Genomic DNA, 24,916 nt, shown 5'->3' with positions numbered 1-24,916 from the left:
CTCCAGAAGTAGTGAGACAAACCTCCTAAGCAGCAAAGAAATTTGTCTCTGTAAATTTATCCTCTACGAAGGGGCTCTTTATCTCTGCCTGCTGGTAGATTCTTTAAACCAGGATCAAGGTTTTATTCCATCTTCCTGGAAGTAAATTAACTCAAGTCACATATCAAGCAGTTGAGAAACAAAATTTTTAGGAGGGATATTTCTCTATTCCTTTCTAGCCCCCAGCCCTGAGTGCCCTGATACCCACATGAGGCCAGTGCAGTAGCCGGTCATCCACATGACAAGAATTCCATTACGTACATACTGGCTGCCAAGCTAAAATGCACCATTGGGCATTGTTCCTTTGGGCCAGGCGTTATTCTCCTTAGGTACCTCTTAAGATGCCAATCCCCTCTGACTGAGATAAAGATGATTCAGTCTTTCCTACCTTATACTGTTGTTGGTCTTAGTTCAGGTGGCCATCCTTTTCCACCTGAATCCAAGGAATTCCACCTTGGAACTCCTGAACAGCTTGGGGGCACTGAATCCTGTGAAGGAGAAGGAGGCCAGGGCAGCACAAAGAGACGGCCTATCTGTCCCCAGCCGGCCAGCTCCTTCACTGTGAAGTCGCAGCTGCAGCTGGGACGTTGGCTCGAGGTATGAATAAACACTGCTGGGAAGTATGGGTCCAGCAGATGGCAACCCCGTGACCTTTGAGTTGACTTTGCCTCCCTCTCTCTCCCCACCCACACTTGTCAATCTGAAGACGAAAATTCTGGCTTTCCTGTAATTTGTTTTCACACCAACTCAGGGAAGAACACTGCGAGTAAAAGATAAACACTAAGGACGGCAGGTGGGGAAACAAACATGCCCCAGGAACCCTCACGTCAAACTGACAGATAACGAAGTGCCCATTTCTTGCTGCATGGAGCCTTCCCCTCGCCTGGGCTTTCCAGGGAGACCTCCCTAACCTAGATCAGAGTGACAAGCTGGCAGACGTCTGCAGGGCCGCCCTCAGACCCGGGCAAAAGAGGTCCCTGCTCTGGGCTCCCCACATTGCAGGGACTCCCCTCCCCCGCTATACCCCTTCTCATGGGGCCAGGAGTCCTGAGGACCAAAGGGACGTGCCTACCCAGAGCCCCATGTTCCCTTTAGACCGTGCCCCACGTACCCAGCACATTGGAATTCCCTGCCAGTGTCCCTGCGCTGACTTCCAGCAGCTGTAGCCCGCTTCATTGGATAACTCTTTGCCAGAGTAGGTCAGACACTGGTAGGTGCACCCCTGGACCTGAGGGGGTGGCCCAGGGATGGCTGCTGTGGGGTAGGGGTGTGGATGGACCAGTCTCATAGGCTGGTATCTCCACCGACATGCACACGAGGCTGCTGAGGAGGAGCCAGGGGAGGGATGAGAAGAGAATAGGCTACAGCCTGGGGGCTGTTTCTCCCTGTTCTGCCTTGTGCTGATACACAGTTCTGAAGCATTTTAAGAACTCTAAATTCAAACCCCGCCTCCCAGGTTGTGACGAAGATATACTTGTCAAGGCAGGAGAAAAGAACATACCTTGTTTAACGTATTTAACATATTTTATAAGCTGGATTTATAATGTGTAAATATTTAGACATATGGTATGTGGCCTCTGTCTGTACTCTTGCTCCAGGCCCTGCAAATGTTAGAGGCAAACCCGCTCCACACACACATTTTCTTTGCAGAGTGTTTTAAAAATGGTAGGATGTCATGTAGAAACTCTGACTTTGGATTTTCTTGATGAATTGGAAACTATGGCAATACTGGGCCTGAATTCCATGGCAGCATGGGATAGAGCCAAGGGGCAGCTGTCTGCTTTAGGCAGGTAAGCGCTCTCTCCTCAGTTTGCCACACTCCCCGCCACTCCCAACTGTCCTGCTTCCAGGGAGTTTCATGTATTTATAGTGCCTGCCTGGGCCCTGGAGGCATGTGCAGATCACCGGTCCACGAGTCTGAGGGAACTATCCCTGTCTTGGGTAGGGGGCTAGGACAGAACCTGGATGGTGAGACACCCATGGTCACTGCTCTGGAAGTTCAAACCTATCTGCAGCTGCCCCTCCAATTTCCCTGTGCAGCAATAAGTCAGCTTGGGCACTCACCCTAGCCTGCTGCAGCCTCTGTCCGAATGATCAGAAAGGAGAAGTGGAACTGCCTGGGGTCATTAGAAAGTAGAGAATGAAAGGGGAAGAGAAGTCCTCGCTGAGAAACGGGAGCAGCACACGTGAGCTCTGCATTTCTGATTCTGGCTCTGAATGTCATTCAGAAGATGCCCAGCACTGGTCATGTGCCTTCTGCGGGGGTTTCTGGGGGGAAATCACAGCGCTAGAGCAGGGGTGGGGAGAAACACCTCTGATTGGAAAGAGGCCCATGAGAGGCCTGGTCCAGGCAGAGCAAGCTGGAAAGTTCTGCTTCTTAAGACTGAGAAAGAAAAACAAATTCTATTCAACGCAGGCCACGTCTGAAGTGACCACTGGCTTCTCTGCTTTGCTAGTAACACAGGGGTGGGAAGAAGCTACCCAGAGCATCAGCTCCCAGAAAGCAGGCCCTAAGGAAACTGATGAGAGAGGTCTGTAGCCCCTCATCACACACTCCAGTCTATACCGAGTCCCTGCACGGGATGGGGAGTCTCACTTACCAAGTTTTGTTGGGAGACCAGAGGTTAAAATGCAGGATTCTGCACTGGAAGCAAGGCTGATCCTCGGGGAAGGTCTTCCGGCCTGTCTGAGCCCTCTTTCCACAGTCTGGGCATCCACAGGCATCAGCTTCAGGGTGAGGGGCCCAGTGGCGGCAATGTGTCTCCAGAGGCCCTTGGGCTGGACTCGTCCCAGAGGTAGGCTGCAAGGAGGTCAGGTGAGCACCTGCTAGGACGCAGCATTTCCAGGCCTCTGCAGAGTTTAGTAGTCACGCTAGCTCCACACTGGCATAATCCCAGGGGTTAGGAGAGACTCGGGCAGGGGAGGTCCAGAGCTGAAACCTCGCTTCAAGCCAACCAAAGCTGTTGGTGGGCAGACTGAGGAGGTACAGCACAGGGGAGCAGGCCAGTTGCTCCCTTTCCCCTGAGCTCATTGCATCCCAAGATGGCCACCAGCCAAGGGGTTGCAGGCAGTGGCAGTCCCACTGAAGGACCAAGGGGTGGGACAGGGAGGCTGCTGAAGGGGCTGCATGTGACACTTTTCATGACGGGGCCCCAGCTGGTGCAGCACGGGCCGTGTGTGTGGGCAGGCCCTGCCACGGCTCTTGGGCAGTGGTGTGGGTACGGCCAGAGGGCACTTGGCCTGGGGATGTCAGAGGAGCGGGGGCATCAGAACAGGGGGACCAGTGCACCCTGGCTTCAGCTCTGCCAAAACGTGCGGATTTGAAGCCCTGAAGACAACGCTATGTTATCTGAGGCGCTGCGGCCCTCACGCTGTGCTCAACATAGCCTGCGGAGCCTTGCAGAGACGGCAGAGCTGTGTGTGCTTTCTCACAGCTTCCCAGGGGACGTGGAGTCTCAGCAGGACACTTCGTGCCTGTGTCTCTGAACCACATGTTGCCCCACGAGAGCATGGGGAAAGCCTTGCTTTCATGTGAGGTGCTCCTTGTGTTACTAGAGTTCCTTGCATGGCGCTTGGCACACAGCTTCCCCCAGCGCTGGCCATCTGGACAGGGATGAGTCAATGTGGTCGTGTGAGATGAGAGTACCACCTCGAACCAGCATCCCATCTCTTGTCTAGAGAAGGACCCTAGAAAAGTCTAGAGCTGACAATCTAGAAAGCACGATGCCATGAGGAATGGAAAGTGGGAGGTCACAGTGAGGTGATCTGGGGAGGAAAATCAAGACGATGCCTAGAAGGAGAATTTTTCTTTGAGAAAACCCAGCTTCCCAAGTAGATTAACAAGTCATGGAAAAGAAGCGATATTAGCAGAGTTTGCAGAGCTTTAAGGGCTCCTGAGGCCAAGAACCGAAAACGACCCCAACCCCGCAGAACTTAAAGTTTCAAGCCCTTGACAGATTGGTTTCTTTTAAAACGTTTATTTAGAAAAATAACCCTTCCCTACCCTCCTCCCTCCGTGCCACGGGACTTGGGCGTTATGCGGGACACAGCTCTGGATCGGGCCTCCCACCCACCTGCAGGTCCAGCCCACGCTGCCCGTTGGGCGGCCACGCGGCGGGAGACCGCACACACCGCCGGCAGCTGCGTCCTGTGCGCAGTCCTGGTCCGGCCCCCGCCTCCGGGTCTCCGGGTGGAGAGAGAGCGCTGGGGGACGAGGGCCGCCGGTCACAGTCTGTGTGCCCCTCCCGAGGCCTGGGAGCAGCTGGGGGTGGGGGCTCTGCTCTCCCCAGCCCACGGGGAGCTCAGGGCTGGAAGCGCGGGGAGCTGACGTGCGGCTGGTGGAAGGCGTGGGCGCTGTACACCACCTCCGGGGGCGAGGGCGCGCCGGGGGCCAGCACGGAGCACAGGGGCTCGTGGCTGCTCAGCACCGATGTGAAGTACTTCATCTCCTCCGTGAGCTGCTTGATCTCCTTCCTCAGCGCCGCGTTCTGTTTCTCCAGGTCTTCACTCTCCTGCGAGCGCGGAAAGGATGGATATTGCAGGTTAATGTCGGAGCCCCGGGCAAGATTGCAAGGGGATGGGGTGGCGGGGGCTTGTGAAGCGGGAGTCCGCTTTAGATTTTCACTAGCACAGACATGGAGAAGGGCATCCGTGACTTTTTCTGCACATGCGAGTTGTGTGCACGTGTGCATATATGCGTGTCCTATGCGTGGATGGGCGCACCTATCTAAGCACATGTACAATTATGCATGTATACGCATAGGTATTAGCTTGAACCAAATGAAATTGCTGATATGCACAGGTCTCTATGAGTGTGTATGAGGGTTGAGAGTGGCCAGTGCAGGTCAAGGGAAACCGGCTGGCAGCCCAGAGCCTGAAAAAATGGAAAAGAGTTTATGAAACCATCTCATACTAATTTCACTCTTCTTCTCTGTTATGTGGTGTGTTCTCCTAACGTTCCCAGCATTTGCAATTACTTACAAATGGAGTCCATGGTTAATTGTCTACTTCACCCAGATTCTAGAACGTTTAGGGTCTTTCTAAATGGTAAATGGTCCAACTGCAGCACAGTTTCTATTCCACGCCATTCTGCTCTCCCAGCAGCTTGTTCTGTAGTACTCTGGGTGTGTCCCGAGCACCTGTGCTTCCTTTTTCCCAGAAACACCGCTCCCCTGTTGCTTAAGGGAACCATCAGATACATGCTCATCAGAAAAACTCAGGGTAAAGAGCACTGATTCCTGATCACATCATTAATTAATCAACAACTACACCCTGGTAATTAGCATTTACTGGAAAACAAATCCCACCTTCAGAAAACCCAGGGGAATTGCATTTCCAATGTGATTTTAAAGTTCATATTCTGTGACTCAAATAGACCTTCTCTGCTAATCACTGGTACCCACAGAGGAAGAAACAAAATGGTACTGGAGATGCAAATAAATTACATTTCAGTTCAAAAAGCGACCTAATATTTGGAGTCCAGGTCTTATTTTTCTGGTTCTGTTTCACTTAGGTTAGTATTTTCCAAACTTGCAGTATCATTAGAATTAATCTGAGGGCCTGATAAAAATATAGTTCCAGGCCCTTCCTGAAATCTAGAGATTTGAACCCAGTGGGTTTGGGATTGGGTGTGAGTTCCGGGAATCTGAATTTTTAACAAGTGCCCGAGATGACGCTAATGATCAGACAAGTTTGAAAACAATAGATATTGATTTTAAATATGATAATAAATTTGCTTTAATTATTCAAGCACTTAAGTGCCTGACATGGAGTATGAACTGAAGTGTGTGTTGGTCGGCTGCCTGATGACATCAACTGCTGGACTAGAAGTTGACTCAGAATTACAGTGGGCAGTGAGCAGATGTAACTTGACATTTAAAATTTGCCTTAGATAATCCAGCAGGAGCAGGAGCTGTAGGTTAATGAGAGAGCTAGTTACACTGCCAGTTGCCCTAACCCATGCACCCGGGGGTTCTTTTTAAGTGGTAGAGGAGAATGTGGCCTCATCCATCAAGCCAGCTTCCATCCATTTGTACAGGACGCATGTGAGCGTGCTCAGCCTCAGCCTGGCATATCCAGTATGTGGCACTGAGCTGGAAAATGTGCCTTGGTCAGTGCACAGGAAACCCCCACCTCTAAAATTGGGTGGGGAAGTTGGGATACCAAGAGCGACGATGGTAGAGTCAGGGGCACTGGTTGCTCCTGCAAGGTGTAACTGACTTGTTCATCTTACCAAATTACCATTTGGTGGTTTCCGGGCACATCCCAGAGAGAGGGCATCCCCTCTTTACGAAAAGGTAAGATAAAGTAACACATGAGACTGGGGGGTGTTGGTAAGACGGGAACTGGGGGCCGGGAGTCCTGGCCCCTTCCTCTAGCCCTTTTCCTCGCCCCCTCTGAGAGTTTCCACTGGTGACAACATTTACTGTAAGTTCTGTGCTCCGAAGAGCCTGGGCAAACCCCGAGGCAGAAGGGAGGGGCAGGGTAGGCGGGCCGCAGGGACCAACCGCTCTGACCTTCTCTCCGCCTAGAGGCCGGCCCAGCTTTCGGGAAGTGACAGCAGGCTCTTCCTCCCTAAGCGAGCCCTGCTGAGCTCTGGCTTTCTCCTCTCCCTCTCCCCGCCCCCCTGGGAGATCCCAGAGTTCTAGGAGAGCCTTCATAACTGCCACCGCCTCTAACTAGAAAACAACCCCCTGTGACAAGAAGCTTGTCTTTACCTTGGGAAGCAAGGCTGCTTCCTGCCAGGGCCCCAGAGAAACCAGCACTGCCAGCCTGGGGGCCCTGCAGCCAGCCAGACACTTAGCAGAGGAAGAGTGTGACTTCCCTTGCAGAAGGAAGTGGCTGAGCTGAGGCTCTCATCCCTCCGCATCCCCTCCTGCCACTGCTCAGTCCACTCTGACCCTCCCTGCGGCTGTGTCAGGGAGGGGCTGGAAAGGGCTCTCAGACGGGACAACTGGCAAAGGTAGCCGTGGGAGCAGCTCTTAACCCAGAGGTACCAGGAGGTACCATGATCACACCCCCCTAACTTCCCCCTAAATTCCCAATGGGAGCTGGAGACCGAGAACTCAGGGGGAAAAGGAAAGTAATGTTTAGAAGGTAAATTTGGGCTTCTAACATGCATTCTTCTCCTACGGTGGGGCAGCGGTGAGCCTGCCCTTAGGCTTCCACTAACTTGCTTTCTACTTTTCGGAATTCATTTAGGTCCTTCAGGCTCCTCACAATAACCCCCGGAGGTGGCTATGCAAGGACAGCTGTTGTTGCTACTCCCACTTTACTGATGAGGCCAACTGAGACCCTGGGACAAACCTATTGTGCACATTCCCCAGAATGACTACAGGCTGGCGGCGGCAGCTGCCGCGACAAAGGGCTCTAGATTCACTTCAAGACACTTATTTTCTCAGAGGTCCAGAAACTTTGAGTGAGTGACTGATCCAAGGCCCCATAACCATGTAGGTGCAGAGTAGGGCTGGGCTCGGGGCTTCCCCAGCCTCAGCCCTGCGCTTCTTTTAGCACACCCACCCCCTGCTTCTCCTGAGAGACTTGGCGACTCAAGGTCTCCAGAGGTCACTAAGGTCACTAGCTTTTCAAGAGAAAACTGGGTCTTGGTTGGGTGATCCTGAAATACAGTACAAGAACCCTGAGTCAGTCACACTCTTCACAGAGCTGATCATCGCCTCCTGCCCTGGGTTGGGAGGGAATCTCCTGTCCAGCTACTCTGTGAGAGTGTTGACTCAGGGCCAGACCTTCCCCAGATGCACGGCAAGGTCTGGAATACGTGACGAACGGTGGGCTCCATCAGTTCATGGTGGACTGGGGTCCTGGTCCTGGCTGGGTGATCCTCGGTGACTTCCCTTCCTTCTCTGAGGCTCAGTTGCCTCACTTTAAAACAGGAAACTGGACTAACACAATGATTCTCAATATGGTCACACACTGGCCTCCATGGGAACCCTGGAAAGTTCTGACAATACTAAGGCCTGATTCTGATTTAACCAGTCTGGGGTGCGTCTAGGCATGGGGTTGTTGAAGGCTCCCCAGGGCATTCTAATGTGCACTGAATGTTGAAAACCACAGGATTAGAAGATCTCCGAGCCCTTTGCAACTCAAATATTTCAGATTTTTAAACTGACTACCTGTGTGTATGAGCCAATTAGAGCCTCTAGCTGTTGCGAAGGGGTAGGTGTGTGCTGGGAGCAGAGGTATATAGACTCAATTTATTGAGAAAGGTTAGCAGAAACCAAAATTTTAAAAGAATAGTCCAGTTTGATTTAAGAATAACTAACATTTATTAGGTGCCACTCTCATGTGCCAAGAACATTACAGTTATCGTTATATTTAATCCTTGCAACAACTGTATGTGGTAGATAATACTATTAGCCACATTTTGCAGAAGAGGAAAACCTAAGGTACAGAGAAGTTAAGTAACTTATTCAAGGTCACACAGCTTGTCAGTTGCAGCACCAGTGCTTGAACTGAGACAGTCTGGCTTCAAAGTCTGTGCCCACCATCCTCTCTTGCCTTTGAAGTCTGTTTAAATCTTTCGCTATCTGGTAATTATCTCCTGTGAGGCCTCAGCTGGGTAGACTTTCCAATTTCATCTTCCCTCTTTTCCCTCCTCATGCAAATTGAGATGCTGATATTCACAATTCACCCTCACCTGCAAGGTTACTTGATGCCACCCCTACCATGAACCACAAGCAGCCTGGGGGTGGCTAAGGAGGAGGCTTCTGGGGGTGTGGGAACATTCTGGGAAATTCCCTAGTGGAGGGGCCAGGTAGGGGGGTCACTGCAGAGCTCTTGAATGATGGGGAATCCCCAGGCAGGTCCCTTACCCACTGGGAACCAGTTGGGACCAAGGTTGAAGACAGGCTCTGACCGAGGGCTCTGGCGGGGACTCTCCAGGCCTTCTGAGCAGGGCTTGGTCCTCCTTCCTGCCAGTTCTGGTTTAGTGCCTTGACCTTCTCCTTGAATTTTCTAATCACATTTTCCAGAAGGGTGAAAATAGTCCCTGTGTGTTTCCTCCTCAACAGAACATGCAGTCATTTATTGGTAAGGTGACCTTTTCGCTCCCACGCACACTTCGGGGCGAGAGCAGCGTGTGAAGCTCAGGTCCCTCACCCCCAGCCATTTGTTCAGTCTCCAGCAGTTCGCAACCCCACCCCCCACACAGACATAGGGTGGAGCCCACCATTCCTGAAGGGGCCTGTGAACTGAGAGGTAGGGCACATCCCAAGCCATAGTGGGATATACACCTACCTCTCCCGCCAGTCCTGGGGAAATTAACCCCAACTCCTGTTCCTCACCTGATGAGAAGAGGAATCACTAAACCACAGGTCTTTGCACTGAATAATTCTGGAGAAATCTTGACTTTCCTACCTTAAAGCTAAAGCTCCAGGACCGTCAGCACCTCATCATCCACGGCTGTTTAGCCACATCAGCCACGCCCCTCAGGGCCCTGCCTGGGGTCCTGTCCCTTGTTCTTTGGCTTTCAGGAATATGATCTCATTGACCTCATATGTGAGAAACGCTATAGGTTGGCTCACTCAACATCTGTCCCAGATTCCTTCCCCCCCTTTCCTCTGGAGGCTGGGAAAAGAATTCCTCAACTACCCAGCTTCTCCTGCAGGTAGCTATGACCATGTGAGAGTCTGACCAATAAGACATAAGCAGAAATATAAGGGGCGGGGGGGGGGGGGGAGGGAGGGGACCAACTTCACTTCCCAGGGGAAAAAGGCAAAGCCTCATCAGACAAAGGCTACCCTCCCTGGACACAGATTGATGCCTGGAGGTTCAGCAGCCATCTTGCAGCCTTGAGGATGAAAACCACACACTGAGGACAGCGGCACAGAGAGAGAGAAGGAGCTTGGTTCATGGACGACATGCTTGCACTACCCCTGGGTCTGTCTACTTCTGAAATTCTTATTATATGAGAAAAATATAAAATACAAATGGTGACTTGCCGATGCCTCTGTTTGATAGTTTTATATAACTCGTAACAGAATGCAATCCTGACACCTCAAGTTAGAAAGGTTGTCACTAGCAAGTCCGATTTTAAAAAATAAACATCAGCATCAAGGTTTGAATTGTTTGTTTTGTTTTGTTTTAAGCTGCCGGGCCTCTGGGACAGAGCGTCTGGGCATATACCCACAAAATTGCCCCAAATTCACTCCACACATTCTACCACATGCACCTGACAGACTTCAAATGTCACTGCTCCCTGATTGTCAACCTTGGCTGCACATTGCGGTTGCCTGAGGAGCTTTAAAAAAAAATCTTAATTCCTGGATTTCACCCCTAAGAGGTTTCAATTTAATTGTTCCAGACTGGGTCTTGGGTAGCGATTAAAAAAATACTTCCCAGGTGACCTTAATGAGCAAATTGCTTGGGAAGCACGTTCATAGCAGATTCCTCTTTTAGAGGATATAACAACATAAACATATACAGTGTTTGATTTTGTTAAATTTATTGCATCATATGCTATATATTTATATTTTATTTTATATATATTTTATAACAGTATAAATAATATAAACATAAAGAACTGTAAAGAAGGAGGAAGATATTTCTAAGTCAAAATATTTTTCTAAAAGTAAATGGCTATTTAAGGCAAAGAGTCTTATATTTGGTGAAAACTTCAGGTAGCCCAGAGTAGTTCATTCTTATGGAAAGGTGAGAGGTAGGAATTATTGGAATCTCATTAATGATAACTTTATCCAACTATTTGTCCTTTGGTTTATTGAGCTTCATGAGGGCGGAAGCTATCCTTGTCTTCACGGTTTTGTCCTTAGTGACTTGGACTGTGCCTGGCACATAGTAAGTGTTCAGTAAAATCATGTTGCTTGACTGCCAACTTGGAGTCTGTAATAATTTACCAAAATCTGAGAGCTGCATTTCAAGAGTCTACTAAGTTTGTGATGTCCATGAAATTTCCCGGGGAGTGTTTAACCAAGCATTTAAGTGCTTTTATAGCTTCTACTTTTAACTCTAAGATAGCTACAAATGAGTGTAAGAGATTCGTTTTGCTTTTTAAAAAAAGGCCTGGTCAAACCCCTGGTTAGCAACACTTTTGCTCCCCAAACTAAAGCTGTGGGGTGGTGGCAGCAGAATTGCACCACTGTGAGAACCCTGCACGCAATTTCCCTGGCTTGAACTTGACCTGTCCAAACCATGCCAAGCAAAGGAGACTTGACCAGCTGTGATGAAGAGCTCAGCCAGTGAAACAGTGTTCTTAAAGTTTGTATAAACAACCGGAAAGAAGGGCATACATTTTCATGTATGCCCTTCATCTGATTGATTTATAGGAAAATGCCAGCCTCTCTGCATCTTCTCTCTGATACAAAACAGACAAAAATGCACTCTTTCTTTCTTTTTACATTTGCTCTCTTATTAACTCTCAAACAGCCCAGTGAGGTGTAATTGCTTCCCATTTTATAGATCAGAATTTAGGTTCAGATATATCTGCCCCCACTCTGTCCCCGCTGGATCTGAATTCACTTTGCTGACACTGCCCCTCCCCCCCCCCGCTCCCCCCCCACCCCCAGTCTGGTTCTCGCTCCCTCTGGCACCATGGTCTTTGTTCCTGACTTCCTCCTCTCACAGTCCCAGGCCCCACAATGCATCTTTCTGACCCTTGACAGGCCCCGCACAGTTTGGTCTGAAGGCTCTTCAGAGAGCATCCTTTGCTCGGATCTTCCCAGGCTCTTTCTCTTGACTCAAATTTGATCTCAAATGTCAGGGCCTCATAAAGACCTTCTTTGATCACTGTCCCCATGTCACTGTCAACATTTGCACTGTTTGGTTTTCTTCGAAGCCCTCTTCACTTTGTGTGATTAGTGAAATAATAACAATTGGTCAGCTGATTTTCCAGTCTGACTTCTGATTGAATGTAGGGTCCCTGAAATCAGGGACTTAGTCTGTCTTGTCCCTGCTTAATTCTCAGTGCCTAGAAAAACTGCGCGTAGGAGACATTTCATATATACTTGTATAGCAGAATGAATCATTTCTAGATTCATTTATCTAGCTGACATGGGCTCTAGTACTAGGAACATGGCCTTTGCTTTGTCATTTTCTGGACCACCCCACCGTCTTAGCAATACAGCATATTCTTGTGCCGGCTGAGTACCTGGAAAATATTTTAGTTACAGGGTCATCTGGTAAAGGAAATTGCATTTCGTCACCAGGAATCTAGTTCCCTTTGCTTGGCTCTGAACTTTATTAGTACTCTTGAATTTTCCTAAGAGCCTTAGGTCACCCTCCTTGCTTCCTAAATCTAGCATGACCAGATGTTTACTGGGACAGTCCCAGTTCATAGCTATTCTTCTAGTGTAATTTTTACTAGTGCCTCTTTTCACTCTCAAAAGTGTTCCTATTTGGAGGATAAATTATAAGATCCCCTACCAAAGCCTGTCCCCCAAATTCTAACTCAATGATACCCTCTCTGTTCTCATCCTTGGTTTCCACCAGAATTCACTTAGTGCTCTAATTGATCATTTTCTTATGTTTTTTTAAATAAAAAATATAACTACATTAAAGATATTTTTTAAAAAACATACCCACTCATGATCCTAGTCCTCAAACACGACTCTTTTCATTTGTACATGTTGCCTTCTTGTCCTTTTTAACAAATGTGCATACTTATTTTATAAAATCTCAGAGTACATATACAATTTGCATTTTCCTTTCTCTCATAATTTTGTCATACTTACAAAATCACCATAATTATTATTTTAATGGTGACGTTAAGAAATAGATGATCTGCAGTTTACTTAACATGGTTTCTAATGCTGGACATTTTGGTTGCTGTTATAAATAATACTGCAGTGAACATCTTCCAGTTCTTGGTAAGTATTGCTATAAAAGGGTTATGTAAGATATACAATCATTGGCAGTGAGTGTATGTATTAATTTTACTACAGCCTCATTGGGATTTAGGTGGTGTAATTTTAGGTGACTTTTCTTTTTTTTTTGGCCATGCCACTCAGCATGTGGGATCTTAGTTCCCTAACCAGGGATCGAACCCAGGCCCCCTGCAGTGGAAGCTTGGAGTCTTAACCACTGGACCACTGGGGAAGGTCCTGGTGTTGTAATTTTAAATAATTTATTTTGCCAACTAACTTTTTGAAGGTTTCTTAATTTCACTTTAATGTTACAAGTTATCGATAGCTAAGGAAGAAATTTCTACATGTCTATTCCCTAGTACAGTATTCTCAACCAAAGACAGTGTTGCCCCCAAAGGAACATTTGGGAAGATTTAGAAATATTTTTGATTTTCACAGCTAGAGGGGTGAGGTGGTCCTACTGGCATCTAGTGGGTACATTTTACATTTTGCAATGCATGACCAACCCCCTCAAGCACACACAATGAAGAATTGTCCAACTCAAAATATTGCCGAGGTTGAGAAATCCATGGTGTGTATTGTCTTCACAATGAGAATAGAAAATTGGGTTCTTTTCATTTTGGTAGGAAAAAATGTTACATAGCTTTCTGTTCATAGCCTTTGCCCACTTATCTATTGGAGTCTTGATGTTTTTCTTAAAAAGGATGTTCTTTCTATAGTATAAATATTAAATCAAGGGGACTTCCCTGGCAGTCCAGTGGTTAAGTCTTCACCTTCCAGTGTGAGAGGGGACAGGTTCAATTCCTGCTGAGGAGCTAAGATCCCACATGCCTTGTGGCCAAAACACCAAAACATAAAACAGAAGCAATATTGTAACAAATTCAATAAAGACTTTAAAAATGGTCCACATTAAAATAAATAAATAAATAAATAAATAAACATTAAATCTGAATTTATTTAATTTGAAACAAATATTTCCCCAATATGTCATTGTCTCTTTGATTTTGGATTACAACTTTAAAACCTTTTTCAAATAGAGGAACATTTAAGCTTAGCCCTTCTCAGCCTGGGACTCTCTGCCTTTCTGGTCTCTTGCTGTGTGCTTGGGTTCTGTTGCTGAACAGTGTCTAGGCCATTTATGTGTCCTAGTTAATGACCTACTTCTTGGCTCACCCTTTGCAAAAGGACATGTGAGGGCAACACCATCTGCAGAGCACAGTCCTGTTCAGCAAAGTGGCACAAAAACAAAAGCAAGTGGTGGCAAGGCAAGAGGATTGTGTTCATCAGGGTCCTCACTGGTAACACGGCGGGGTGACCTAGAGCATCTCTGAGTTTCCTTTTACTTCCGTGATTCCATCAAGAAGGGTGACTAGAGTTATTGTTATTCCCTCCACAAGCTACCATGTGGCCCCATGGCAGGATCCTCTACAGATACCCCACAATCTGAAGGACACTTTGTCCTGTGGAACCAATCTATGAAACCCCCTTGGACTCCTACAGACCGAGTCCTACAGAGGAGACTGAGAAAACCCTAGAGCAGCTTGGGGTTTGGTGAGACTCCCTCATCCTTTCCAAGAGAAAGTAGCCTGGTAGCTGCTGAGAACAGCTTCATGAAGACTTCAGGAGAATGGGTGCCATCAATTTCTGATCTGGAACACGTAATCCCATTTAGACAGAAATTCCCTATGATGCGAAGACCAGTGAGAAGCTGGCCTCCTTTCAAGTATGCCTCGCAACCATAACCACCTTGACCCATCATCAACAGGACAAGCAGTTAGGGGTGGTGACTTCCTTAGTGTGTTTTTCTTTCCCAAATGAGAATAGTCTAATTTTTTGTTCTGATTTTTAGAATGGTACACATTCATCATCATAAAAAAAAAAAATCACAGAAAAGTACCAGGAGTAAGGTGAGCTATTCAAAACTCAACCGCTCAGAAATAACCGCTGTTATCATTTTGGAGAATATTCTTCCAGACATCTCTTTATGCATGCAAACATGCCCCCAAACCACAAATTTTACATCAACGTGATTATACTCTGCATACTCTTCATCACTTGCTTTTTCACTCAATGCTGTGTCATTGACATCTTTCTGTGTTGATAAATACAGATCCACTTAGTCATTTTTATTGCCAGCATAAAATTCTAGTGTATGAATGTGTTGTAATATACTTGATCTCCAGTAGTTGAGCATATGTCCAATTTTATAGTATTGATAAAGTGTTCACTGTTTACAAATGATGAATTGGGCATCTTTGTGCATCGTTGTTTCCTCAGATTCCTGTAAGTGGAATTGCTGTGCCAAAGAGCAAGATGTTAATATTTATTGCTACACAGCTTTCTCTAAAAAAGTCTATTGCTTTAAAAGCGATAGATCAATGGCTATATTGATCTATTGCTTAGAGACATCATTACTTTCTCGACCAGGCCTAATGATGGAGGAGGAAAAGTGTCAACCTTGGAGGATGTTGCTTAAAGAACAAAAGAAAAAAATTCAGAAAGAGATTCAAGGAGGATCAATTAGGGAAGATGACTACATCTTCATTAGAGTCCAAAGGAAGAGGCTGTGTTGCCTAGTGGTTAGGAAAATGGGTTCTGAAGTCAGACAGACCTAGTTACAAGATGTATGACCTCAGACAAGTTACTTAACCTAACACAGGAATGACAAAATAAGGTTTTTGTGCAGCTTAAATGAGATACCGCAGAGATAGTGTGTAACACACAGTGCCTGGTACAGAGTCGTGTTCAATCAATATGATTTTAATAAAAATTCATAGCAATAGAGGCCAAAGAGAAATATCTCTTTTCCACAGAAAGTTCATTGACTTTACACTGAACTTCTTTAGGGTGGAACTAGCTAGAACATTCTTTCTGTGGTTTTCATTTTGTTTTATTTTATTTCACCTATGACTTCTCTATGCCAATAAACCTTATGGCATGGTGTCTCAGAGAGACAAAAAAACTGACGGAATGAAAAAGCACCATGTACTGGCTTCTCTCCTAGGCCTTTCCAGAAGGCCAAGAACAACAGCGTCTCTTTCTAAGGAGGTCTGGGAAATTAACATTTTTGCTGAGCTTCATTTCCTCCATTACTCAGTTGTAAATACCTTATTTCTCACAGCATGAGCTTAATTTCAGGCATAATTTACACTCATGATGTTTGTTATATATGGCATTAAAGATGTCCCCTGGAACCTGTAAATTGTTCTCTTTTTTTAAACTAGTGTGAGACTCCTTCAGGGGCCAGCCCCAGGCAAGCTCCTGTCCCACTCCCATCTAAGTACCTGAAGTTCCAGCTTCCATATCTGGCCCTGTTACTCTACTTTGCTTCCAGTTCCATCCTCAAGGCCAGATCTGACTTGTCAACATCACAGCTCTGGGCTAGTATTACTGTCTGCCCACCACCTTCTCTACATTTAGCCTTCCCATGAACAAAGCTTCTCAACTGATCTCAACTCTCTTTCCCACTAACCTGGGACACAGACTCAAAATCCTTCCTGCTACAAGGCACCAGAGATATCCTACAATTACCAGGATAACCACACAAATGAAATTGATTTGCCATCCTTTACTAGTGCTAGACACCTTAGGATTACTCACTACAAATCCCAACTGACAGTTTGTTGTCCCAAAGGACTGAGATATTTATGTAGGATGTTCCAGGGATAAAATGTCACAGTGGAAGACTGTTCAATATTTGAAATCAGATTAGAAAAAAAATCACCCTGATGCATATATAATAATGATCGATACTAGGAACTTAAATATCTACATTATAAAAAGAAAAGCACATAATAAAACACCCAAACTATACAAAAAGGTAAAAAAAATGCAAAGTATTTCTCTCCTGCTTTACACCTTTTGTCCTACTTTTCAGAAATATACATCATTAGCAATTTTGGGGGGAAACCTATTTGAAAATTTTAAAGTTTATACACATATGCACATATATGTTTTCCTTTTAATTAAAAATAGACATTGGAGAAAACTATACACCATATTCATACTTTTTCGCTTGAGTATAGATGCTTGATAATCTTCTCAGATTAGCACGTTCGAATATAACTCGTTATTTTAACATCTTTGTGGTATCCACTGAATGAACAAACTATCGTTTATTTAATGAGTCCCTTACTGATGAATATTTAGCTTGTTTCCAGTCTTTGCTATGACAAACAATGCAGCAATGATTATCTTTACATAATTGTGTAATCTGTGGGTATGTTTGTAAACAGACTCCTAGATGTAAAATTGCCAAGTTACAGTGTTAAGTGCACTTGTAATTTGGATGGACATGGTCAAATTGCCCTCTAATGGAATTGTACCGACTTATACTTCTGGTAGGGTGTGGTGGTACCTGCTTCTCCATCACCCTGGTAACATGGTATATTAGCAACATTTTTTGTCTCTGCCAATCTGCAGGAGATCTAAGTGTTGCTTTAATTTGTCATTTCCCTAAGTAAGGTCTAGCAGCTTTTCCATATTTATTTGTCATTTATTTCTCTCTTTTTGTAAATTGCCTATTCCTAATTATAGCTCATTTTTTCTTTTGGGTTGTTGATCGTTTTCTTACGAGAGCTCTCATATATTAAGCACATATGCCCTTTTTTGGTCATATGTGTCGCAGGTATTTTTCCCAGTCTTCACTTGCCTTTGATTTTGCATATTAGGTACTTTAAGCTGTATAGACATTTTCACTTTTTATGTATAAAGGTAATGTATATCAATCTTTCCCTTTATGGTTTCAGGGTTTTGCATTTTTTCCAGAAAATAGTTAATTCCAAGATAAATATTTTTAATGCTAATTTTTTCAAATTTCTTTAATCTTTTTATACATTTAATCTACCTGTGTTGTATAAGAAACGAAGACTCTAGCTTTTTTTTTTCCCCAAACTACTAACCAGTTGTCCCAACACTATTTACCGAATAGTTAATCTTTCTTTTTCTGGTTTGAAATGCCATCCTAGACATTTTGCATCTGTACTTGTGTCTTAGGAATTGACATCTGTATTTGGTCTTATATTTGAGCTTGCATGGAGGTCTATATCTGGGTTCTATTCTGTCCAATGTTCTGCCTTTTCCACACTGTTTTGATTTCTATATTTGTGATTCACTTCAATATCTTATTCAGCTAATTGTCTCTAATGACCTTCCTTCTATAGAATTTTCCTGGAAACTCTCACATCGTTATTTTTCACCAGCTACTTAGAATAGCTAATTTCATTTTCCTCCCATACCTAGAAAATCCTATTTTATTTAGATCACAATAAATTAATTACATTTCTAAATTAACTTAAGGAGAGCTGCTATCTTTACATAAGGCATATCTTTCCATTTGAGTGTTTTTTAATCACTTAGAATAATTTTGATGTTTAAAAAAATTAAACCCCGCATATTTTTTGTTAAATTTATTCCTTCCTTCCACTTGCTGTTCTTGGTATTACAAACAGAATCTTTCTTACCTATTAAATTTTCTAATCTAATTTGCTTAGGAAAAGTTATGACTTTTTGCATTAACTTGAAAGATAAGTGGATTCTTACTATTTTTAATAGTTTTTCAGCTGATTACCTTGGATCCACTTATTAGCTACTAATATCTTCTGAAAATGAACGGGTCAAGATATGACTTTCTCCTTTTTAATCAATGTCTTTACTATACCTAACGGACTCTATAGTTGACTGCAGGAGAAAAGGAACGGAGTGTGATGAGTGCTGTGTGAGACACCAACCAAAAGAGAACTAAAGCAGAATGTGGGGGACTTCCCTGGTGGTCCAGTGGTTAGGACTCCGTGCTTTCACTGCAGGGGGCACAGGTTCAATCCCTGGTCCGGGAACTAAGATCCCGCATGCCACGCAGGGCGGCCCAAAATGACAAAACAAAACAAAAACCCCGTGGAATGTGGACTTTGTTGATAATTACAATTATGAAAAGAAGCACCTGATTCTGCTTGTGTGAGGGGTCATCAAGGCCAGAGAGGTTATAACATTGGCATGAGGTTAAACACAGTGTTGAAAGCAGAAACGTCCCTACTCTATTTTAAAAGCAATCAATACACAGTGTTTTGGTGTAAAGCACTTATAGGACAGATACTGAAAATGTTAAATAATAGGTATCCCACACTCTCACTAGAGAAACAGGATAATTCTTTTGGTATTTTAAGAGAGAGAACAGTGACAAAGCTGAAACCGAGAAATCAATGTTTACCCCAGCATATATGAGGCTAGCACGCTAATACAAACCTGGTACTGTATGCTCAGTAATTTCTAAACCCTGGTCTTTAACGTCTTGTAGATAGTCCTGCGACTACATCTGAGGGCTGGAGAATGATTCCAGAGCCTCAGCATGCGGAAACAAACATGGAAAGGGGTCAAGGGCAAACCCAGCACCCAGCCCTAAGGATGCTGGTGGGAAAGTAGAAGATTTTTCTACCTGAATCATAAACAATTAAGAGCATCATGGATGCAGAAGATGGGTGATTACTGTCTGAGAGGAAATGAACACTTCAGATCACAGCCAAACCTGCCGTTTGATGGTGGCAGATTTATCTGTTGCTGCCAAAAGCTTCTACCCAAAGTCAAGAAACATAAGTCACATTGGTTGCAACCCTCAGGCTTGCTGTGTAAACTCTGAGGTGTCCTACTTACTGGGCAAAAAGCGAAGATGTGTGCCAGGGTGCTCAAAAGAAAGGAGTGGGGAGGAGTTTGTGTCCAGGTGTGGGAAAGATGCAAACATTCTAGAGACTGAGGCTGGGGGTTTGAGTGTGGACACGGTGACTACATGACTAGGGGCTCTATGGACCCCCAAACCCCCAGAAATTATCCCATGGCTAGTATAATCAGATGGGCTAAATCTTCTGGTTCTAACTCTTGTCGTGCAAAGAGAGACAGCTGAATCAGTGTTGAGAAGCTTACCACAGCAAAGAAACATACATGTTACCCTCATCGATATGTCCCCAAGGGGTTGAGGAAGACCACGCCGTTGAATTTCCAGGGAGACAGTGGCAAAGCTCGAGATAGGGAAGACTCCTCTGCTCCTGTCAGGAGGCAGGGTGCTCTCCATCACTAGTAGAAGTGACCAGGCGTACATTGGGGATCATTTATGGAGGGTGTTGTAGAGAGTCTCAAGCATTAAAAGTGTGTCTGAACTTTCTAGCCTTTTAGAAGTCTTTCAGCCCTGAGATCCTGTGATTTATATATAAATATAAATTCATATACATAAAATCTTAGTTATGATTATCTTGTTTCTTCTAATAATAACTATTATTAATATTACTCTTATTATACTTAAAAGTTTTGAATATTTATGATATGCCAGGGACTGATGCTTAAGCTTTTTATACACACTACATGAGGTAGTTACTGTCCATTTTCCCAATAAGGGAACTGAGTCTAAGGGAGGTTAAGAACATCTCTAAGGTCTAAGGAGGGTCACACAGAGAGCAAATGGCAGAACTGGGATTCAAACTGTGTCCTTATGACTGTGGCACTGCTGAGCTATACCTAGTTTCCATGGTTTTTTGTTTTTTTAATATTACAAACTTATGAAGCTTACTGCAGATTTCCAGTCTTAGGACATTGTCTACTTATACAAAAAGGTAGGTTTTATCCTTACTAATTTTTATTTATTTGTTCACTTGCTTGCTCTAAAGAATATTAAATTAGAATCAGACTCTGATGGAGACAAAGTAAGTGATGACAGATTTTTTTCAAACTTAAAATAGTAAACTAGAGTGTTGTGAGCCCCTAAGCCATAACGAAATCATGGAGAACATTTAAGCAGCAGGGCCACCACCAACTTAACATTTAGACTGCTGATCACAGCTACCAAAGAGAAGAACAGACTTGGTGTTCATTCATTCCTTCTTTCAGTTCAACAAATATTCATAAACATAAAACTATGATAGTATGTAATGGAAGATGTTGAATATGTATCAAATCAAACACAAGCATCCAATCAGAGATCTTGGTGCAGCCTGCTCTCTGCTTCCTTACAAAGCTAAAAGCAGCATCTCTTTACCTAAAACTACATCTTACTTTCTCTTGATAGGATTAAAACAACTATTCTTTAACTGGTCAATCACCAGTCTAATCTTTCAAATAAACATAAGCATATTCATTTTTGGTGCCTATTGCCCTTTTCACCACTGGAATGAGTCACTAGGATGCTCGAGGTTTGGGAATGATTCAGGAGGAAGGACAGGAAGGCAGAGTTGCTAAGGGAAGAGCTGAAGAGGAAGAGGAAGGAGCCAGTGAAATAAGAGTTGGTTGAACAGGGAGCAAGTTAAGGGGCAGAGTGAAGAGAGAAGAGGTGGTAAGGTGTGGGAGATGAGGAGGAAGCTTTGCTTTATGAAGCACACAGCCAGAATTTAGAAACACTGACCAGCATCTTGGGTTACTGGTGGAAATGCAGTTCAGATCACCCAAAGTCCCTGTTCGAGTCAAAGATCAGGGCTTCCCTAGAAAGTGTGAGACTGGAGGCAACTCAGCCAGGATGGTGACCATCCCAGATACATGCACTTGAAACTTTATCTTTCACAGACCCTGTGGAATATCATCAAAATAGAAATTTGAAATCAAACCTTAATAACGTTCAGAAAAGAGGTTGTGGAGTACAGCATCCTGTGGACCTCCTTGTCCCAAATGCAGGGCTCAGGGTGGCTGCCCAGCTGGCCTCCCAGGGGTTGGGACTATATGTGTTCCTAGCAGTCGAAGTGACGGAGTCACGGGGTAATGCTTTGGGTAATGGGCTCCCCCAAAGCATATAACAACCTTCTAAATTCCTCCCAAAGGCAGTCCTGCTTTTGGATCTGCCTTCCACCAGCCTCAGGCTGCCCACACTCAGCTCCTTCACTCCTCGTGCCCTCTTGGGGCTCATTTCTCTTTCAGCCTCCTGGCCCATCCCCTGCTACCAGAATCTTCTCAATGCACTCACAGGAGAGCTCCCCTCCCCACCTCACCTGCATCCCTCACCCCTCCACTGACTCTCTCATATACACATTCCCACACAGGCAGACTCAAAGCTATGGTCCAGGCATCCACAGGTGGTAGGAAGCAAAGCCTGTGGCTCAAGAGGATGAAGAAAGTTCTGAACACTCACCAGATGGAGGGTGTCGGCTTTTTGTGTCTGCCTCTGCCGGCTCTTCTGGGCAGCGATGCGATTTTTCTCCCTTCTCTGAACTTTTCTCACGTCATCAGATGAGTCCTGGGAAGCAGAGATGATGAGAATTAGGGGAGTCTATTCTCTTCTGAGTGGAAGCAGGCTCTCAGGGTGTTTGGTATCCGGCTGTCCACCCTTCCATTTCTTCATCTTTGTTTACCAAAAGGCTGAACCCAAGAGGGAACTCTTTCCCACACTTTTACACTCTCTTATGTCTCTAAAACTTTGGTGAAAAGGTACAGGAAGAGGGCAAAAGAGCTTGAGGCCTCAATAGGGCTGTATTTGGAAAAAGATGGTTAAGGCGATGAAGTGTGTTTTATCACCTCTCCTCTTCAGGGCTGCTCCACCCTTACCCTTGCACTTTTGGCCTAGAACCTTCTTGCTATTTTTTTTTCCAACACTTTGTTGAGCATCTACTATGTGCCAGCATCTGTGCAACTGTTTTTTCTCAGAGGTGCGCTTGTTGAATTCCCCAATTCTGCAAGTTGATACAGTTATTTCTGTCTTATATGTGGAGAAATGAGGCTCAAAGAGCTTGCCCAAGAGCTCACGGTAATGTGGGAATTACATCTTCCAATGCTAAGTCTGATGCCTTTACAAGCTACCCCCTCCCCTGCCACCACTACCTAACTGGTTTGTACCCCTTGTGTCTTCTGCTGCACCCCTGGACTGACATCCCCATCCCAGATCTGCCTCTTCTTCCCCTGCTTTCCCTTCATTATGCTCAGTGACCTTGACATCGCCCATGGCCTTTAGCACAATGCCTAGTACAAACTGGAGACCAAAAACAGTTTTAATGGTGGAGATTACCTGGCCATGGCAGGTAGTGGATGGGTACTTAGGAAGAGATGGGTACCTATGGATGTTCTCTAAGTGCACCCCACAGGTGGACATGTGCTCTACTTGGGCAGAGAGGTTAGCTTCGGCTTTCCCCCAGATGCTGTGGGGTAGGTGGAGGAGTCTGAATGAAACCCTTCTGCACCACCTGCCCTGTCCCCTCTCATGTCTCCACAAGCTAGAGGGACACAGCTCCTCGGGCAAGACTCTGCCCACCAAGCATATGTCTCACCAATGTGCCTAATACTTCCAGGCCACTGCAGTCGGAGGGCATTGGGTTAGATGGGAAGGAAGTGGTCTTTCTCTAAGGGGGATGGGGAACCAGATTACCATGAAAGCCATGAGTAATTTCCTTCCTAAGAAGAGTACAAACTTCCAGGCAGTCTGAACCATTCTGATACCATTTTGAGCAGAGGGCTGGATTGTTTGTCCTCTAGAGGTCTCCACTAGGACTCCTTTCTACCTGCTGCTCTTCTATTAGACACTGATGAAAGAAGCTGTAGTATATGTTTATATACTGGTATTTGGGCTGCAGCATTTTGAAAGCCCTCTTGGATATCCATGCTAAGGAAAGAATGAAGTTTTTAAACCACAAAGTTGGATAAGCAATTGTCCTCCACTGATACATTGGATGAGTAGGAAGAGGGCTGCCAATAGAGAGGACTGTCAAAGAATGTGGTGAGGAGAAAGCCTCCGGAGCTGCCAGGCAGCCAGGGTGCCCTTGTTTTGTGTGTGTGTGTGTGTGTGTGTGTGTGTGTGTGTGTGTTTTGGCAACCCTCAAGCTGAAAACTTTTGAGTTGGAAGTCACAATCTAGACTCCCAAAGCTCCCAGAATCTCTATTTTCATCTCTCTGGTTTCCCCAGAGCTGAGCTGAGCTACCAAGGAATGTCATCAAGTCCCCAGAAGCATCTCCTGACTCATTTCCTTCCTCCCCCAGCCCCTGATCCCCTACCCGTGCTAGCAACAGGTGCCGTGCCCGGGAGATGAGATAGAGCCTTCCGAGCTGGAGCGGGGTCCTCCTCCTTCTAACTGGCTCCCCCCTCACCCCATTACTTTCCCCCATCCCTTTCTTCTCTCATCCTGCCGGTGTCTCCTGGGCAACCATCTGGCATTAGGGTGTGCATGCCTGCAGCCCGCGTTAACGCTCCTCCTCTCTCTTCGCTCCTGCCTTGGAGAGAGGTAGACTCCTCTGAGAGACCAGAGTTCTTTCGCGCTCATTCTTCTCTTGGCTTCCTCGAAAGCTTCATGGGGTGGGAACCCAGGTGAGGTGGAGGCGATGGGCACCACTGAGGAACAAGGAGGGCATCAGTTGGCAGGATGGGCAGAAGGATGAGGGTCTCCGCTGAAACGCACAGCCTCATTGCAGATCCCGTGTCTTAAGTCTAATGGAGCGCTCCTGCCACCAGCCATCTCCTGGCCCCTCGGCTCCCTGGGCAGCCGAGGCAGCCTGGCCCTCTCCTTGCCCTCCCCCGGAGAATCAGAAGGGAGGGGTGGGGGAAGGCAGGACCCTACCTGTTTGCCGGGGGGTGGAGAGCGGCTGAAGCTGGAGTCGCTGCTGTCAGAGCTGTGAGGCATGGCCGCAGTCTTCCGGGCTCTCCACGCAGCCCCACGCGCCTCTGGGCTCTCCTGTCACCAGCCGGCCTCCCTTCCTGACTGCTCCCGGGCCACCAGCCCACCCCCCACCGCAGGGCCCTCCTCTGCCCGCCTTGCAGCCACCTCTGACCCCGGCGTCCTCCTCACTCTGGGGTGCAGAGGCTCTGCTCCCCACAGGGACATGTCGCTTGCTTTGGGGCTCGCGCCCTCTCTCTCTCTCTTGTGGTTTCTGGTAACTCGCGCTGGAAGTCACATGGGCGGAAATTTAAACAAGTTAGAAGTTAATTTGAGAGCAAATACATATCTGGGAAAAGACAGAATTATGTGAAAGAAAGAAAAAAAAAATACACAAAACCCCAGATACCTTCCGACAGTTTGAAAGACAGAACAGTTCTCTTCAATTGATGAAAATAAAAGAGAAAAACAGCCCAGGGAGGGAAAAACCCCAGCCAGAAT

At 45.9% G+C, this 24,916-nt stretch overlaps 1 protein-coding gene across 1 annotated transcript; it reads right to left on the bottom strand.

The window, feature by feature from the left end:
- Positions 1 to 3,978: 3,978 nt before the first annotated feature.
- BATF (basic leucine zipper ATF-like transcription factor) lies at positions 3,979 to 24,661 on the bottom strand. The gene is made up of 3 exons (XM_057733549.1): positions 24,380 to 24,661; positions 21,970 to 22,074; positions 3,979 to 4,550 (listed from the first exon to the last, which is right to left on the bottom strand). Exons 1-3 carry the CDS (start codon positions 24,440 to 24,442, stop codon positions 4,341 to 4,343), a joined length of 378 nt encoding a protein of 125 aa, XP_057589532.1. The 5' UTR covers positions 24,443 to 24,661; the 3' UTR covers positions 3,979 to 4,340.
- Positions 24,662 to 24,916: the final 255 nt, after the last annotated feature.

This window comes from Hippopotamus amphibius, chromosome 4 (assembly GCF_030028045.1).
Source record: "Hippopotamus amphibius kiboko isolate mHipAmp2 chromosome 4, mHipAmp2.hap2, whole genome shotgun sequence".
NCBI classification, from domain to species: domain Eukaryota; kingdom Metazoa; phylum Chordata; class Mammalia; order Artiodactyla; family Hippopotamidae; genus Hippopotamus; species Hippopotamus amphibius.
This window is presented reverse-complemented; position numbering and strand designations above follow the sequence as displayed.